This window comes from Phytophthora ramorum, assembly GCF_020800215.1.
Source record: "Phytophthora ramorum isolate Pr-102 chromosome Unknown Phyram_PR-102_s0001, whole genome shotgun sequence".
Classification (NCBI taxonomy): Eukaryota; Oomycota; class Peronosporomycetes; order Peronosporales; family Peronosporaceae; genus Phytophthora; species Phytophthora ramorum.
In genome coordinates, this window is record NW_027150647.1 from 4,438,884 (window position 1) to 4,455,052 (window position 16,169).

Genomic DNA, 16,169 nt, shown 5'->3' on the forward strand with positions numbered 1-16,169 from the left:
GAGAGGACAGGCCAGCGCACCGATATTCTCGCCGCAGATATTCTCGCCCTGCTCAACTCAAACTCACAAGTTGTTCGGACGGTGGACGCATGGACTCGGTGCTGCTGCGGGTCCGGCTGCTGCTGGGGGCCATGGCGCTGGGCTACGGAGCCATCTTCGTGCTCTGCGCGTGGCTCGTCGTCTACATGCGACACCACCGATCAGGAGCGTTGCGAGGCGACACGAGAGCGGCTCGGAGGGTGCTGCTGCCTGCGTTCCAGCCGCTGCTGTGGCTGCTCACTGCAGTGTCTCTAGTGTACACGGTCTACTTGACGCTCATGCTGACGCTGGGACTGGGATACGCTGGCCGCGTGACGAACGAGGCTTACTACAGCGGAAGGCTGTTCGTCATTGCTCTGCCGGTGCTGTACCTCCAGCAACGAGCGGTGACGACGAGGGCGTTGGTGCGAGCTTCGTTGCTGTCGTTGCTGCTTGCGACGTATAATATCCCTATCGTGGGTTTTGCGGGGCATTCAGAGGCAGCTCACTACGTGACGATGGTGACGGGGGCGTTGCCCGTGCTGGTGTTTGGATGGGTGTGTCTGCGTCCGTCCGATAGGTCAAGTCGGAAGACTCTGCGCGAATATGCAGTGTTTGTGGGGATCTACTACGTCTTGCGGTTGACGTACACGGAGCTGTTTTATCTTGGCACGGACTTTATCGATGCATCGTTCACGGTGTGTCTCGCCAGCGTTTTCTGGGGGTCATTGGTGCCGGTGGTGATTTGGCGAGTGCTGAAGGCAGATACGGCACACTGGAGAGGACTCGGAAGACGCGCGGTGCACCTCCAATCGCTGTTTCGACAGAAACACCACTACCTCCACGAGCGCGTGTCGTCCCGAGGACTTCATGTTCTCATTGAAATGCACCGGAAACAGATTATCGACTTCGCGTACCTGGCACTGCACCAGAAGATCGGTGCAGGTGCTAGTGCAGTGGTGTTTCGAGGTACCCTCCACTCTAGGGTTCCAGTCGCTGTCAAAGTGTACACGCCACGAGTACTTACCGAAGACGTCGTGGCCGAGTTCTCGCACGAAGCAGCACTATGTGGAGCACTGCATCATCCGAACGTCGTCCGATTTTACGGGATGTGTGTGTGTCCACCGACCGTTTGCCTCGTCTCGGAGCTGTGTCAAGGATCTCTCGAAGAGGTCACGCGTACCAGCGCTAGACTTCGGTTGCTGCATCGACGAAGCGATGAAGAAGACTGCGAGCAAGGTATAACCCCTCAAGGTCGGCTACGGAAGCGGCAGCAGTTGCTGATTGATCTCAACTACATGATTGATGCCACGCGCGCAGTTGTGTACATGCACAGTTTCACACCAGCGTTCCTGCACCGGGATCTCAAGCCGTCGAATTTCCTCGTCGACGACTATGGTACCTGTAAGCTGACCGACTTTGGCGAGTCACGCAGCGTTCCTACAGGCCAGAAGAATGACAAGCTAAACAGTGTGCTCGAGGAGTGTTCGACGACGGCAGCAACATCAGCAACGATGCTCTTCGGGGAGTCGTACCTGGGAGTCACAACTCCGACAACAGCGACGCACTTTATGCCACCACCTATTTCCCTGAGACCGTCGATGCGTGTTCGAGGTCGAAGCGCGATGACAGTGCGCGGTACGGCAGACTATATGGCTCCAGAGTTGATCGAGGGCAAGGCTGGCACTGCTGTCTATGGCGAGGCCGCGGATATCTATTCGCTCGCTATCACGTTGTGGGATATCGCACATCCTCTTGGTTCCAAGTATCCGGAGGCAACACGAAGCCACCTCCAGGTATTTGACAGTGTTCTCAATGGTGAGCGTCCTCCGCTTAGTCCGTCGCTACACCCAGAACTGTGTCGATTGCTTACAGATGCATGGCACCAGCAGCCCGAGCGCCGACCGTCCGCAACGTACATTCTTACGGCACTCGAGACTCTCCAGCAAGAAGTTAGCGCGCAAACTGCGCTGGGTCTTGCTACAGCACTTGAGCGTTCCGAGGCTCCGTCCATGGTGAACGGCCAGGTTCTGATGCAGCGTATGCTTGAACTCGACTTCGTGGACTCGGCGTCAGAAGCTTATCGGATGGGAAACTCGCTCATGAGTGCTGGGTTCCTGCACCACGCACACCACCAGGCGTCATTCCGCAAAACGTCCGAGCTGTTCTACTTCGACTCGGATGTGTTGGATTTGTACGCTCCTGCCACCCCGGACAGCGCGTTCCACACGCCCATGAGCTCGGTGAGCGCAGACTTCATTGACGAACGCATGCCGCTCACTTTCGACAGCGGTCGTCATCGCCACTATTCCAAGAAGCCCGGTCGGCGTGCAACAGACTCGCCCATTATCACACGTTGCTTCTCCCCACCTGCCGAGAATAGGCGCAGTTCTACGACGGCATGTCATCGTGCAAGCGCCGAATTACCTGCTTGTGGTTGTCGGATGCTTGGTCGCGGATTCGGTAGACAAGAGCGCGGACAAAAGCGGCGATTCCGACGGAACAAGAAGTGGTTCGCCATTATGGAGGAGAGCATCTCGACGGGGAAGCTGCTTTCGCACGACGCCGCGTCGCAACCTTCCTTAGCCGAGACAGACGAATTCGAAGACTATGCCACCAGTGGTAACTGGGAAGACATGGAGTCGGGCGTCGTTAGCGTCGACGAGGACGTGGAGCTCGGCCCCAACGACACCCCCAACGTGACTTTCGAGAGCGGCTGGGGCTCCTCCCGGTCATCCGTTGTCATCATTTAGATAGAGCATATTTAATTAAGCAATTGTTAGTAAAGTAAATGCTTTGCTATCCTAATTAGTTAGCAATTAGCAAAAAGGCAACTTGTCCTCGACCACTTCAACTTGCCTGAACCCATTCTCCAATTGGTTGAAAATGCGTCATTTTCCTCTTTTGCCAGCCAACGCACAATATCAAGAGCATCATGTTCGCCAAGCCGGCCAAGGTGAGCGGCAACGTGCTGCTGAAGAACAAAGACGCCAAGAAGCTGCGGCGCGATGTGGCCGACCGCTTCAAGGCCACGTGCGACGGCTCCGACGACCCCATCCTCAAGGAGCTCCTCGCGTCCAAGGCAAATAAGAAAACAAGTATCATATATTGAGATTTATGGGGTTACTTATATAATTTATGTATGTGCAGGCTGGCGTGAAGAAGATGAGCTTCCAGGCACCTTCCCGCGTCGTGGTGTACGCTGCAGAGGAGAGCAAAGAGCCGCTGCTGTTCGACGTGTCGGGCAAGGGCGACTTGTGCTTTACCGTGTACGCGCTGTGGCGGGCGCCGTCGCTGTTACCTCCGTTGGAGGTGCACGCTCCTGTGAGCGAGTTTGTGCTGCGTGGCGCCGACGTGATGCTGCCGGGCGTGGTGTTCGCGTCTGTGGAGCAGCTAGAGTCGCTGCGCAAAGGCGAGCTGAGAGCAGTTTATGCGCGAGGTAATCCTTGCGCCATCGCAGTGGGCGAAATGCTCGTGGATGGAGCTGAGGTGGAGCGCAGCGGCAAGAAAGGTCGCGCACTCAAGCTTTGGCATGTTGTGGGGGACTCACTGTGGCAGTTGGGGCCGCAGACACTGCCGAATGAGGGATTTGTGGGTGATCGGGTGCTGCCGGTTGGAGAAGAAGAGGACGCTGGAGTGAGTTTGGCAGGTGTGGAGCTGGAGGAGAAGGCAGAGGAAGACGAGGAGAGTAAGGAGAAGGAAGAGGTGACGAAGGAGCAGATGGACAGCTACTATGTGGCGGCACTATTGCAAGCGTTGAGGACCTCGCGCATTCGGGAGAAGGAACTACCGATGCTGGCGAGTTCGTTCCATGCGAATGTGTTGCTGCCGTGCCGGCGGGCCGGTGTGTCACTTAACATCAAGCACAGCTCGTTCAAGAAACTGTCGGTTTTTCTGAAAGGTATGGCTGCCTACGGACTGCTTGCTGTTGCTGACCAAGACGGAGTGCTGTCAATCACAGCCATGGACAAACGCCATCCGTACGTAGAGACTCGTTCTGTTGGGAACTGGATGGTGTACAGCTGACTCCTTGTGTCGTGGATGCTGGAAACAGAGATGTACTGTCGCACGAAGCTTATCAGACCGCCGAAGAAGCACAACACGAAGAACTGGCTGCTGCCAACAAAGCTGCAGGCCTTCCTGCTTTCGTTCCTGGCCAATACGCACCTGAAGTGGAAGAAAGTATCGGACTCTCGCCTGCACTTAAGACGCTTCTTCCATCTATTCTGCCGGGCTCTGTGGCGGGGCAGCCATTACAAAAGTACTGGTCGTCTACGGAGATTCGTGACTTGGTAAACCAATACGTTGAGAGCCAAGGGTTGGTGGACGCGGGAAACAAAAAGTTCATCCGACTCAATGGTCCTTTCACAGACGCTCTTTACGGCAAGAAGATACCTGCTGGCGGGTACCCCGACCGGCTCGCACGCCCGGAAGTTCTAAATCTTTTGCTTTCCAAGTGCACGCACTACCACCGAATCAAGCTCTTTCCAACGCATGCCGCGAAGTTCCATGGCGGCAACTTGCGCCCGCTCGCGATTCACGCTGAAAAGCTGAAGCGCCGAAACAACACGACAGTCACAAGCATGGCATTCTACCAGCAATTTGGCATTGACGCCGCTGTGTTTCCCAAGGAGGCGCAAAAGAAATGGGGCTGCAGCGCGGCTGTGCAGGCGTCCGAAGACAAGAGTAAGGGGGAGGAGATCCAGATCCATGGCCAGATGGTTAACGAGGTGTTGGAATACTTGAGCACCAAGTACGGAATCAACGTGAAGTACTGCGCTGTGACGTATGGCAAGGATGTCAAGGCCAAGAAGAAAAAGTGAGCTGGAGCGCTAACATGTGTACGAATGGGTACACCGAAAAAGTAGTGGTGAAGTCTATCTAAACAGATAGGAGACGTTCTAGGATGAGGTAGAAGCCTTTTCTATCAGCGGTGACGCGGAGGAAGTTGATGATGTTCCCGATTTGCGTTTCTTTTTCTTCTTGTTGCGGGAGGTGGTGGTCTCACTGGTGGTCGTGGTCGTAGAATTTTGCTCCGACGTAGGCTTGCTTGATGATTTTTTCTTCTTGGATGTTTTCTTGCGCTGTTTGTTCTTAATGCGTCGAGCTTCAATCGGATGGCGAAGCACGGTGTGGTAGATAACGAGCGCCAGAACGCATACCGGCGTGAGATAGAACGACAGATGCGCTTGGTACAAGCCGTAGGTGACCTGAACCGCGGCGCACATTTGGAAAGCCATTGGCACGAGAGCATGCATGGCCAAATCCACCTTGCTTTCTTCCAGAAAGTCCTTGTACTTGGCAGCCTCCTGAAAATTTCCATTTCCACCTCCGCACAGACGACACGATCGGATACAGAAATCACAAAAGTCCCGAGAGTTCTTGAACCGGTACACACAGTCGCACGAAACAACACGAAAGGTTGGGCCCACATAGACCACCTCACCAGTCTTGCCCGCCACAACACGGCGAGTTGTGCGGTCACTGTACTCTTCAAGAATGGCCCCTGGGCCGCCATCTTCAAAGATGCACTTCGGGCAGTTTTCCGCCGTAATCTTGACGTTGCTACTAGAAGACTTTCCGTATATTGAAGCCGCATCCTGCCCCGACGAGGCTCCGAAGAAAGCCGTCGGGGGCAGTGGAGTCATGCAGTCAAGCGACAGACTGATAAGGTACGTGCACGCGCTCAAAATGGCGATGTAGGATCCTCCTTCAACCAGCAGATCATTCGGAAGCTCTGACGGCGGCCACTGCACGATACTAGCGAAGAACGCAATTTTTCCTACCCACGGGAAAACGGACAACCACAGTACGGCAAAAAGCGAGCGTTTCATACGCTGTTGGTCGGAGGTTCCGTCATTGCTTCCACCCAGTACGAACAAATACAGAACAAAAACTGCGAATGCCGCCACCACAACCAGTCCGAATACTTTTGATGAGCTTGAGGACGAACTGTTAATGTGTCCCAGAAGCTGTACAGCTCCATGGATGATGATGATAACCATCCAGCGACGCAGCTTGAGACGATCAGTCACGTTGTCCAGAATTGAGACGATCGGTGAAACAACAAAACGCTGCAAAACTGAGAAAAGGTGCGTGAGGGCGTACAGCAACCCCAACGCGTAGGCGTAGAGAATGGCAACCTCAGCAACCATCGTGACCAAACTGCTAGCTGTCTTGTCATCGGACAACAGCTTGCCATATCCCATGTAGCCTGCGACAGCTGCCGCAACAAGAGCGAGTACTGCAGTCGCCACAGTTGTTGTCGTACTCGTTCCCAGATTCGATCTGCCATGCAAAACATTTGATACGACGGCCACAATGTTCTTCAGGAATACGGGTGCATGAGCCGCAGGGTGTAGCATCGACGTAAATGAAGGGAAATTCTCCTGACTGAGATCTTGGGGTGATGCCGATGAGTGCAGGTTGAATCGGGTTTGCCACTGCGCCACTTGCGCGTAAAAAATCTGCAGTGTCAGAGCGTACATGATGACGATCATTGTCATGAATCTCGTGCGAAGCAGATTCGTCAAAAAGTGCGGCAATAGCAGCGTATATCCAGCATACTCGCCAGGGTAGTATCCATCCTGGACGTACGCACGGTGCAGCGAGACATTCGACGCGGTCTCAATCTCCCCATCCTCACCAACCACTCCACCAAGCAACGTTTCCTTTGCAATTGCAAGTCGCACATTGGGGTTTCTCACTAACTCCCTCGTCTCTAGATCCACAGCCTTGTACAAACTTTCGGCAACGACCTTCAATAGCTGATGACACCACAGCAGACAGAAGTGGTCCACGGGTGTCTCCACCGTCGGGATTGCAGACGCCAACGTCACGAACGCTCTCGACGGGTCTGCCACCGAATCGACACTCGTGAACGGCGTTTGCACCAACATATCTTTGTGTCCTCCCGCCACCGCCACGTACACCACCTGCTCGTCCCTGCGCATCTTCATCCTGTCATACACCGCGTTCACCTCTGCATCAAACGGAAACGGCGGGGTCTCGTACGGTACACCCAGTGCCACAACATGCTGAATAGATCTCTTCTTGTAATTCGGTAGAAACTCCGCCGTGCGAGCCACAATTCCCCCCATCGAGTGTGCCACAATCACGACACTCTCCACTTTCTTCTTGTTCTGCTTCTTGTATTCCTTGAGAATTGCACGCACTGCGTCATTCAGGAACGTCGCCTGCTGTGTGATGAAGTTTCCGTTAAGCCCCGTGGGCTCCTCCTGGAAGTCCAGTGCGAACAGGTCGAAGAGCGTCTCGTCCGCGTCCCATAGGTGCCGGGACAGCGAGCGCGCCTGCTTGTAGCTTCCCATGTGACCAGGCACGAAGAGTACTGGGACGCCCGCCAGCGACGTGCGCTCCTGCTTCATGTCCACGCGAAAGAGCTGGTATTTTGCGTGCGAGGGGGAAGAGCGCCACGTTACGGGCGAGTACACGGGCCAGGACCACGTCATCTCGCAAGCAGACGCGTGTGTCTTAGTGGACACCACGTCGGCGACGTAGACGCCCGTGAGTGCTACGCTCAGCAGCGCCAGCAACGGCAGCAGCAGCAGTCGAGGAGCCATGACGGCAAATTGGATAATGAGCACGTGGCGGATGTGCCAATAGTACAAATTATGGTACAGAATTGTCTACTAACACTGAATGATGTTTGACACATAATGAGGTCGGTAATACTGGATTTGAAGATGAAGGTGACCGTCAAGCGGTGGCATGGCGTGGCGACGTGGACGTGGGGCGTGGATGAGGAGTGCTGCGGCATCTGCCGCTACGCATTCGAAGCGTGCTGCCCGGACTGCACCATGCCAGGCGACGGCTGCCCGCCCGTGTGGGGCGCGTGCAATCACGCCTTCCACATGCACTGCCTCATGAAATGGCTCGAGTCGCTGCAGTCCATGCGCCAGCACTGCCCCATGTGCCGTCAAGACTGGAAGTTCCGCAACTGAAGACAATGGCGTCGTGAAGCTAAACATCCACCAAATATCTATTGATTCTTCACCTTCCCTTCGTCTCTTGTCACATTCCTTAGTGCTGGTGCACTCGCGCGAGCTTGAGCGTGCGTTCGTGGTACAAATTACGTCGAGGTAGGTAGGTGGAGATGAACTGGGCCACGTCCATGTCACCATGCGAGAACTGCGTGGCGACCTCGTCCGTCTCGTTGTCCACGTCTTTTGCGGCTGTTGAAAGCTGTTCGAGAAGGGCGTCTGGCCGATGGCGCTGCAACAACAAGCACGACGATTAGTGAATGACCTGCACATAGCTACACAGGTTACGTACGGCAACGATGCGCTGTTGTCGTGCTTGTTTCTCCGCCAGGGCCTGCTGAGCAACTCGCAGCTCTGCCCGCTGTGTCTCAACCGCCTCTTGAAGCTCGCGCAGCTCAACCTCATAGCCGAGAGTCGTCTTGGCGATACCCATATTGCTGTGCAAGACCTCATCTCTCAGCTGCGTGAACTCTTTGACTGAGGTCAATTCCTTTACAAACGTTTTGAGCACTCGCTTGTCCGAATTCAGCTTCTCGAGCTGCGAGAGGCTGCGCACATTCAAAACAACGCGTTAGTCCATCGTTGAAAATAACAAAAAGCACTTCTCTCAAACGTACGAGAGTTCTTCCAGCTCCGGGAAAACCGGAGGGATCACCGGCACCTGAGTACGCTGCATTTTGCTAGTATCCGGCGTTTGTTGCTGCTTCGGCTGCTGGATCTGAGCCTGTGGGGACTGGCGGCTCGGCGAAAGATAACTAGCTCGCGATCCCGGATACGGCGACAGCGATGCCACAGGTGCAGGGGAGCTGCTCTGTGCTGGAGACACCGGAGGCTTGCTCGACGCAGTACTCGCTACAACCCGCAGTTCCGTGACAATCTCCGCCACAATACGTCCGAGGTCCGAGTGCGCCGTCCACTTGTTCAAGTCCGGATGGCCTTGCACATTGCCTGCTGCATCCAGCCACCGATGTTGCACGGGGATTGACGCCTTCCAACCAACACAAATCTTACAAATTAAGAAAAGTTGCACTAGAAGGTCTGCATATCGTCTTCTCACCTTGAGCCTTGGCACCTTCACAGGGAACTCCGTTGGCAGCTGTCTGTAACAAGAAGATCAATGAATTTTTTGTCATTTTTCACGTTTTTCACAGTATGAAAATCGACTTACAGTTGCAGCGTCAGAGATCCTCGCGGAGTGTCAGCTACTGGCACCTCGAAAGTCGTTTGCTGCTGGTTCTTGGCTCGGCCTCCTGCGCGCACGAGACTCGAGAGCTGGCGCCCCCTCCTGCAATGCACAAGAGCGTTCAGTGCGTGAGAATCGGGGAGCATATATAGGAGAAGGCAGGGAGGGAGAAGCTACGCACAGCCGCTCCAGCTCACTCAGGTGCGTCTCCTGCTGCGACGACCTGCTCGAGGATGAGCTCCGGTACCCGAAGAACGACATTTTTCGATTCTGATGCATTTTCCGATCGGACGTACCCCGTTACAGTGACTTTAGACGACAATGTCACTATTACTGCTGCTCACTTCAACTTCCCGTTCAGCAATAGCTCCAAGATGGTTACACAGCAAGGTGAGGGCAATGGAGGGAATGGCGAGCTGTTGACTATGCGCGTATCGCTGAAGGAGCTGACGGACGCAATGGACACGGCCGTGTACGTGGCCGAGAAGTTCCCGTTGGTGGTGGACCCCACAGGTCAAGCCACGCGGTTCCTCAAGTACCAGCGCGGCACCATTCTCATGGCTGCCAACCCGGCTGACATGGCGCCTGATTCGTTGCGTCGTCATCTCGTAGGTGCGTTGAAGCACGGCTCGCTACTTATTGTGAACTTCGACGCGTTGGTGGCGTTGGAACTTGAGCAATTCTTCGTTCCCGACTGTTTCCCGCGTGAAGTTTTCTCGCGGCAGCAACTACTCTCTCCTGAAGTCTTTGGTAAGCTGCTACGACCGAATGAAGGGGATCCTGAGGTTACAGAGTTCGTTATCAATGACCATTTCAAGCTTGTGGTGCTCTGTCAAGCTGTGGTGCCGCCACCAGCAACAGCCAAGGAGATGTGTGTCATCCATGTGCACTTGCCGTCGGAAGGAGGCAAGTCGGACGCCGGCGTTTCTGACACCGCTGACTTGGCGAAACTTCTTGGTGTGGCGAAGGAGACGAAGCGCAACAGTACTGAACTGGTGGAGGCTGCGTTTGACAACGAGCTGGAGACTGTTGTGAGCTGCCTCGACAAGAATTACGACATTGAAAGCGAAGATGGTCACGGTCACACTGCGCTGTCTGAAGCTGCCTGTCAAGGGCACAAAGACATTGTGAGCTTCCTGCTCGAGCGTGGGGCCGACCCGAACAAGTGCAACGACGAGAGCCGGTCGCCATTGTATCGCGCGGCATACAACGGCCACCTTGACACGATCCAGCTGCTCTTAGATAGCGGCGGAGACCCGCGCCTGCGCTCGAAGCAAGGAGATACAGCCTACGACGTCGCCAAAAATGCCGAGGCGCAAGCGCTCTTGGCGCAATGGGACCTTTCAAAGACTGACAAGCTGGTCGAAGAGCGCCGGAAGGTGATTGAGGCTAAATGGCAGGAGCGGATCACGAATCATGTGGAGCGTGAGCAGTTTGCCTTGATGCAAATTCACTCCGAGTTGTTAGAAATTGCTCGCGGAGGGAATGTAGGGGAACTTGAGAAGAGGCTGGAACAACTCGCGGATGAAGCGTTGGAAACTGGAGAGCGTCCCCGAGCGAGTGCAGACATACGTGACGAAAAAGGCAGTACACTACTTTCACTCGCAGCACAGTTTGATCATGTAGAAATGGTGGCCGTACTAATCTCGAGGGGGAAAGATTTTGAGGTCCAAGCGCGTGAGATGGCCGCTGCTAGCGCATCAACGTCACAGCAGCAAGCAACAACAAGAACAGCAATGCTGGCGCGAGTGTGGAAAGTCAACGTGAACTCTAGGGACTGTCGAGGATGGACACCAGTTGCCATCGCAGTATTTCACGAAGCGAAGAAAAGTCTTCGAGTTCTCCTGGACAACGGGGCTGACCCGAGTCTCAAGAACCAGTACAACAAGAACGCATACTACTTCGCCAAAGACGATCTTGATGCTGCAAACAACATTGTAAAATCCAGAGCAGAGGTAAGGAAGGACGCTCAAACTTACTCTGCCAGAAGAGTGACAAGCTAACGTGTCTCGAATTTGCCAGATTCGACAAGTTTTGATTGACTGGGAGAACGAGCACCGACCACAGGCCGTAGCCCTGGTCACAACAGCAACCGTATCACCAGAGCAGCCACCTCCGAAGACAGGAAAAGCAAGCCCGAAGAAAACTGCCGGGAAGAGCCCAAAGAAATCGGGTGCAAGTACAGCAGCTCCAGCGAATGCATCCAAGACTTCCACTACAAAATCGGTTAAAGCTAAAAGGCCCCCAACAAAAACACCGAAGTAGGACACTTGCAAGCTTTGCGAACAAAATCTAATTTCCATTGAGTCTCACTCTTTCACCGGCACCGCTTAGTCACGATCGATCACGCCGCGGCTGTTGGCAATAGCAAATGCCACCTGCTTCGCTAGCACGGCCTTGCTCGAGTAGGCTGGCAAATGGAGCGTGTTTGTGCATGTACGAGCGAACGGCAGAGCACGATCCACATCCAGATTATCAACGACCCGCCGAACGACCTCGAAGGGAGGCTTGAGCGCCTGGAAGCCTCCAGGCGGTAGATTCGGACAGCCCGTTGCGTATAGTAGGAACGCTCGGCGCTCTACCCCTGGCATCTCCTCCAACACCTCGAGGAAAAACTGCACTGGCTGGCTGTCCTTTGTGTATCCGTGTGCAAGCTTTGTCTCCTTCAGCAACGACGCCACATCCCACTTGATGTCATCCTCACCGCATAGCAAGGCAAGCAGCTCGGGGACAAACAGGAGCCTTAACTTTCCAAACGGAAGGACTTCACTGATGCCTTCGCGGAACGCCAGCACCTGCGCGTGGATTCCTGAGTCAAGCCATAATTCCAGCACGGCCTGTACGTACAGCGTCAAGTTGCTTACGGTCACAGCGATATCCTTCCCGCCAACAACCAAAGCCTCCTGCGTAAACGGATCGATGAACGTGAAGCCCACAGCATCCAACCAGTCTTGGACATCCATCTGGTCGATTTGAACATCCTGTTCTCCCGCCGTAAGTTTCTTTGAAGCCTTGCACATTGAATACAGAATTCGCCCGTGGCTCAGGAAGATGTCACCCAGCTCGTTCAATCCGAAACTTTCGCCGACCACAAGCTTCATAAACTGCGGAGAAAGCGGCAACGGGAGCAAACGCTCATCCATCAGCGCCTTGCCTGCTAACCTACCCATCATGCGGAAACGCTCAACAAGCTTTGTGCTTGGAGTGCGGTGGGGGAATGGGAACAGCCCGTTTGAATGGCGGATCACTGATCCATCGTCTGCAATGTCAACAGCAACACCATCCCCATCGACCTGTTGAGCTTCTGCTTTCACAGCTTCTGCGTCATCGCCTTCGCCAGGTATCCAGTATCGGTTCTTTTGATTTTCAGTCACTGATTGCAGTGCATGCGCCGTCGTTGAGTAAAATGCAGCTGTGACGCCCGAGCCATATCCCTTTTCACCCACAAATACTACATCCAGGATAGCTTTGCGCTTCGCGTGCATTTTCATCACAGCATCTGCAGATTGCAGGATATTTTCGCGATGAACCTTGACACGTTCTTTTGGGATAGGTGAAATGGAGATCTCTTGGTTGTAAATGCCAGCTCCCACCACTGAAGAGGATGAATCGGCCGAGCCTTCCTCAATATTCAACTGATTACGAAACCAGTGGAGTGACCGCGTGCAGCCAAATGATGTTGCGCGGAATAGTTTTTCGCGAAGCTCTCGCGGGAAGAAGAACTTGCAGTGAGTGACCAGCGCATCGCACCAAGGAGGATAAATACCACTACACATGGAGAGTACATCTTGCAACTGTGTCTCCAACTTATTATACAATCGCGGGCTGGTCCATAGTGCTTCATCGAGAGATGCCATATCCGCGCGAAATTGGAATAAATAGCGGAGCAAGCGAACCGCACTTGCCACCGAGTCAGGAACAACAAGCCCGTCACGCGTACCACTACCCGCCTGAGAGGCAGTGATCCGACTTAGCCAACGAGATGCTTCTGTTGCCTCGTTCGCATCCATACCATTAAGTGTGACAATACCATGAGACAATAGCCGCGTTGATGATCTCGCCTCCAATGCTGCCAAATGCTCTAATGTTTCCGCCCCAGAGCCCGAATCAATATTACAGTTCGAGGAAGATTGAGACTCCCACTCGACTTGGAAATCGCAGTAGAGTTTGTACGTAAGCTTCCACGGTGGTAGAGCTGCATCCCCCGAAGATGAACTTGTGTCATTGCGAATACCATTGCTTACAGTTCGAGTTTGATACTCTTGGCGCAGGTCCTCGACACATTTCAGCATATTCTGGTCTGGAGGGAAGCCACGAAGAACCACAGGCTGTCGCAGCACTTTACTGCTGGCCATTTTAGCAACCTTATCTCCGGCACTTCCACTGCTAGTGGGTGAAACCTTTTCCTCTTCATCATCCCCACTGCTACTGCGAGACGCACTGACAGTCAACGATTTCTCTGAGTATCCTCGCGGCTGCAGGAACATGAGTAGCTGCTTCGACTTAAAAGCATCTTTACATTCGTGCACCAGAAGTGAAATAAACCCATCAGGTTTCAGCAGTCGCCGATTCGTGTCGGGGTCTGCAAACTTGGAAAAAAGAACGCAATACTTAGCGTTTGATCCGGTGTTGGCATACTTCGTAGGTCCATGTACTGCCAGCATGAATGCGATAAACTTTTCAATGTCCCAAGGAGCTCCATCGAGCACAGTCTTTTGGTGAGCTGTTGGTGAAAGCTTCCTCCTTTTCTTCTTTTTCGCCGCCCCTGACACTGAGGTCCCGCTGAACGAATTGAAGATGTCTAGCCAGGCCTTACGAACGCCAGATTTTGTCTCGAATCGCTGCGAAGATGGGTTCAACTGGATGAAAAGTGAGGCTTCAGGTGCATCCTTGATTGTCGTACTTTTGTCGACACGATGAAGACCGAATTCAGATGACACGACAATCCGATCTTGAGTTGCAGCAGTCGCATCACATTTTCGAAATCCAACCACCAAGTTGACTTTTGGTAGCGTCGAACAAGTCATTTTTGGTTTGGCTCCTTCAGGCTTTAAAAGCTCTTGTAGCGTTGACAAGCTTTCTTCGGTCGTTTTTCCTCTCGATGAAGATTTCTGCTGTCTGGATATCCTCGCGCTGGAGGAGGAAGACGCGGAGGTTTCTTCTTCGGTTTGTATTTCGCTGCCAATCGGCTCGTTTGGTGAAGAACTGGATTGGGGGCCTTGGGCGTTTGTCGAAGGCTGTTCAGCTGCGTCAACATCGCTTGGCGCGTTAGAGACATTAAATGTAGAGCTACGTGATATCAAGTTTCGAAGTTGATCCATCGCCGAGCCTGAAGATCCTAGTCCGCTTCCAAGTCGACTTTGCTGTAACGACCCTGCCACCCTCTCAAAAGCGCGATGAATGGCAGAGTTGTTGCTGTCTTGACCATTCCGTCCACCACCAAAAATTCTACTTGCCCCACCGCGTCCTGATGCCATCTGCAATGCTGCCAGTAAACGCGAGGGGCCGCGACCTGACGAGGCACCACCAGCAGCAGCGAAGTTTAGAACTCGGTCCTGATTAACCTTCACTGCGATAGGTGATTGTGTCGACCCAAACGAGATTTCAACAAGAACAGAGGTAGAATTACGGATGGAATCCAACCCCGAAGGAAAGCTCTTGATCGTTCCTGCCACGCATAAATCCTTAACACGCGACCCGGAAGGAGGTAAAATCCACACCCGATCGCCAACACTGCCGGCTAGCAATGAACTGTCCCGAGCAGGGAACATTCGCCGAATACTCATCGCCTCAATTCGATCACCTTCGCCCCCAGATTTAGATGTAGCTGCTGAATGCGGCGGAAAGTGGACCCGATCCCTTTTTACCCGACTTTCCTCGATACCGGCACCAATTTTCACATCCAACAGTTTGTTTGCGGTGTTCCCTGCCTTCGGCGAATTCGAGGAATTATTGTAAACGCGAGTAACTTCTCCCATAGCGTCATCAACCTCAACTACACTCCCGACTTGGGGCTGCAGCATTCGAAGGCGTAAGGACTTCACTGGCACCTTGCGGACAATGCGGCTGTCAGCTAGAAGTTTCACTGAGTGCGTATCCTGAGCTACCAGCATTTTTTCGCTTGTCTGACGCTTCCCTTCACTTAATTTACGGACCTCGCCGGACTCGTTCACAAGTACTGCCGCATACCAAGCTCCTGGCAACATTGGCATTTTCAGCACTCCTTCATTTTTCACCTCCACATGGCATGCATCTTCACTATCAAGTTGTTGCAACTGCTTTTGAGCTGATGATTTTCGCTTGCGCTTGTTGTTTTTGCGCTTCTTTTTCCCATCTGTGCTGCCACCACTGCTAGAGGCGTCAGGTGAACCAAAAAGCGCTAGATCCAACGCAATGTGTTCGTATACATCGACGCTTCCGATTAATTTGCACTGGGAGTCATGAAGCACCATCTCGGTTAGGTCATCGTCTGTTCCACCAATAGGTTTGACGAGGTGGTGAGACCGCGTATCATCGTACCCCACAACTAAGAATTTTCTCCATTTTCCCTCCACCACTTTTTGGAGAGAGTGCCCCACCAAGTTGAGGTATAGCAGCGTCAAGTCAGAATCAATGACGGGCATGCACCGTGACACAGTCCTCTCAAACGACTGGAAGTGGGTTAACGGTGATGCGTGAATCGATTTACCCTTCGAACGAGGGGTACCACCATGCTGTTTATCGCCTGAGTCTTGGTCACCAGGCCTCATAAACGCAATTCTCAGCTGTTTGGTGAGCGGGTAAAGCTCCCTTCCCTTACCAGTGTTAAAAGACACCAATGGGAAAGCCTCTTCTTGCGTAATGATGCTTTGCAGCCGAAAAATCAAGTGCTTTAGAGCTGAAGGATAGCGCTCAAAAGCGTGCATTAGCGCCATTGCTCGGGTTTCATTTAGCTCGCCTTGCGGGGATAAATACTGAAGAACCGCCTG

At 53.5% G+C, this 16,169-nt stretch overlaps 7 protein-coding genes across 7 annotated transcripts; 4 read left to right on the forward strand and 3 right to left on the reverse strand.

Moving 5' to 3' along the window:
* Window positions 1–89: 89 nt before the first annotated feature.
* On the forward strand, window positions 90–2,771 carry KRP23_1127 (Serine/threonine-protein kinase STY8; the record flags this gene model as incomplete). The annotated part of the gene is made up of 1 exon (XM_067881618.1): window positions 90–2,771. One exon carries the CDS (start codon window positions 90–92, stop codon window positions 2,769–2,771), a length of 2,682 nt encoding a protein of 893 aa, XP_067751695.1.
* A 182-nt stretch (window positions 2,772–2,953) lies between these two features.
* Window positions 2,954–4,841, forward strand: KRP23_1128 (Eukaryotic translation initiation factor 2D; the record flags this gene model as incomplete). Its single annotated transcript, XM_067881630.1, has 3 exons — window positions 2,954–3,100; window positions 3,169–3,998; window positions 4,073–4,841. 3 exons carry the CDS (start codon window positions 2,954–2,956, stop codon window positions 4,839–4,841), a joined length of 1,746 nt encoding a protein of 581 aa, XP_067751696.1.
* A 78-nt stretch (window positions 4,842–4,919) lies between these two features.
* Window positions 4,920–7,598, reverse strand: KRP23_1129 (putative GPI inositol-deacylase C; the record flags this gene model as incomplete). Its single annotated transcript, XM_067881641.1, has 1 exon — window positions 4,920–7,598. One exon carries the CDS (start codon window positions 7,596–7,598, stop codon window positions 4,920–4,922), a length of 2,679 nt encoding a protein of 892 aa, XP_067751697.1.
* A 123-nt stretch (window positions 7,599–7,721) lies between these two features.
* Window positions 7,722–7,979, forward strand: KRP23_1130 (Anaphase-promoting complex subunit 11; the record flags this gene model as incomplete). Its single annotated transcript, XM_067881652.1, has 1 exon — window positions 7,722–7,979. The coding sequence occupies one exon, from the start codon at window positions 7,722–7,724 to the stop codon at window positions 7,977–7,979; it is 258 nt and encodes an 85-aa protein (XP_067751698.1).
* Window positions 7,980–8,058: 79 nt separating this feature from the next.
* Window positions 8,059–9,462, reverse strand: KRP23_1131 (Vacuolar protein sorting-associated protein 37A; the record flags this gene model as incomplete). Its single annotated transcript, XM_067881663.1, has 6 exons — window positions 8,059–8,250; window positions 8,311–8,566; window positions 8,636–9,006; window positions 9,076–9,118; window positions 9,187–9,303; window positions 9,383–9,462. The coding sequence occupies 6 exons, from the start codon at window positions 9,460–9,462 to the stop codon at window positions 8,059–8,061; spliced, it is 1,059 nt and encodes a 352-aa protein (XP_067751699.1).
* Window positions 9,463–9,575: 113 nt separating this feature from the next.
* On the forward strand, window positions 9,576–11,466 carry KRP23_1132 (IQ motif and ankyrin repeat domain-containing protein 1; the record flags this gene model as incomplete). Its single annotated transcript, XM_067881676.1, has 2 exons — window positions 9,576–11,156; window positions 11,224–11,466. 2 exons carry the CDS (start codon window positions 9,576–9,578, stop codon window positions 11,464–11,466), a joined length of 1,824 nt encoding a protein of 607 aa, XP_067751700.1.
* A 65-nt stretch (window positions 11,467–11,531) lies between these two features.
* On the reverse strand, window positions 11,532–13,688 carry KRP23_1133 (E3 ubiquitin-protein ligase UPL3; the record flags this gene model as incomplete). Its single annotated transcript, XM_067881687.1, has 1 exon — window positions 11,532–13,688. The coding sequence occupies one exon, from the start codon at window positions 13,686–13,688 to the stop codon at window positions 11,532–11,534; it is 2,157 nt and encodes a 718-aa protein (XP_067751701.1).
* Between the last annotated feature and the right edge of the window lie 2,481 nt (window positions 13,689–16,169).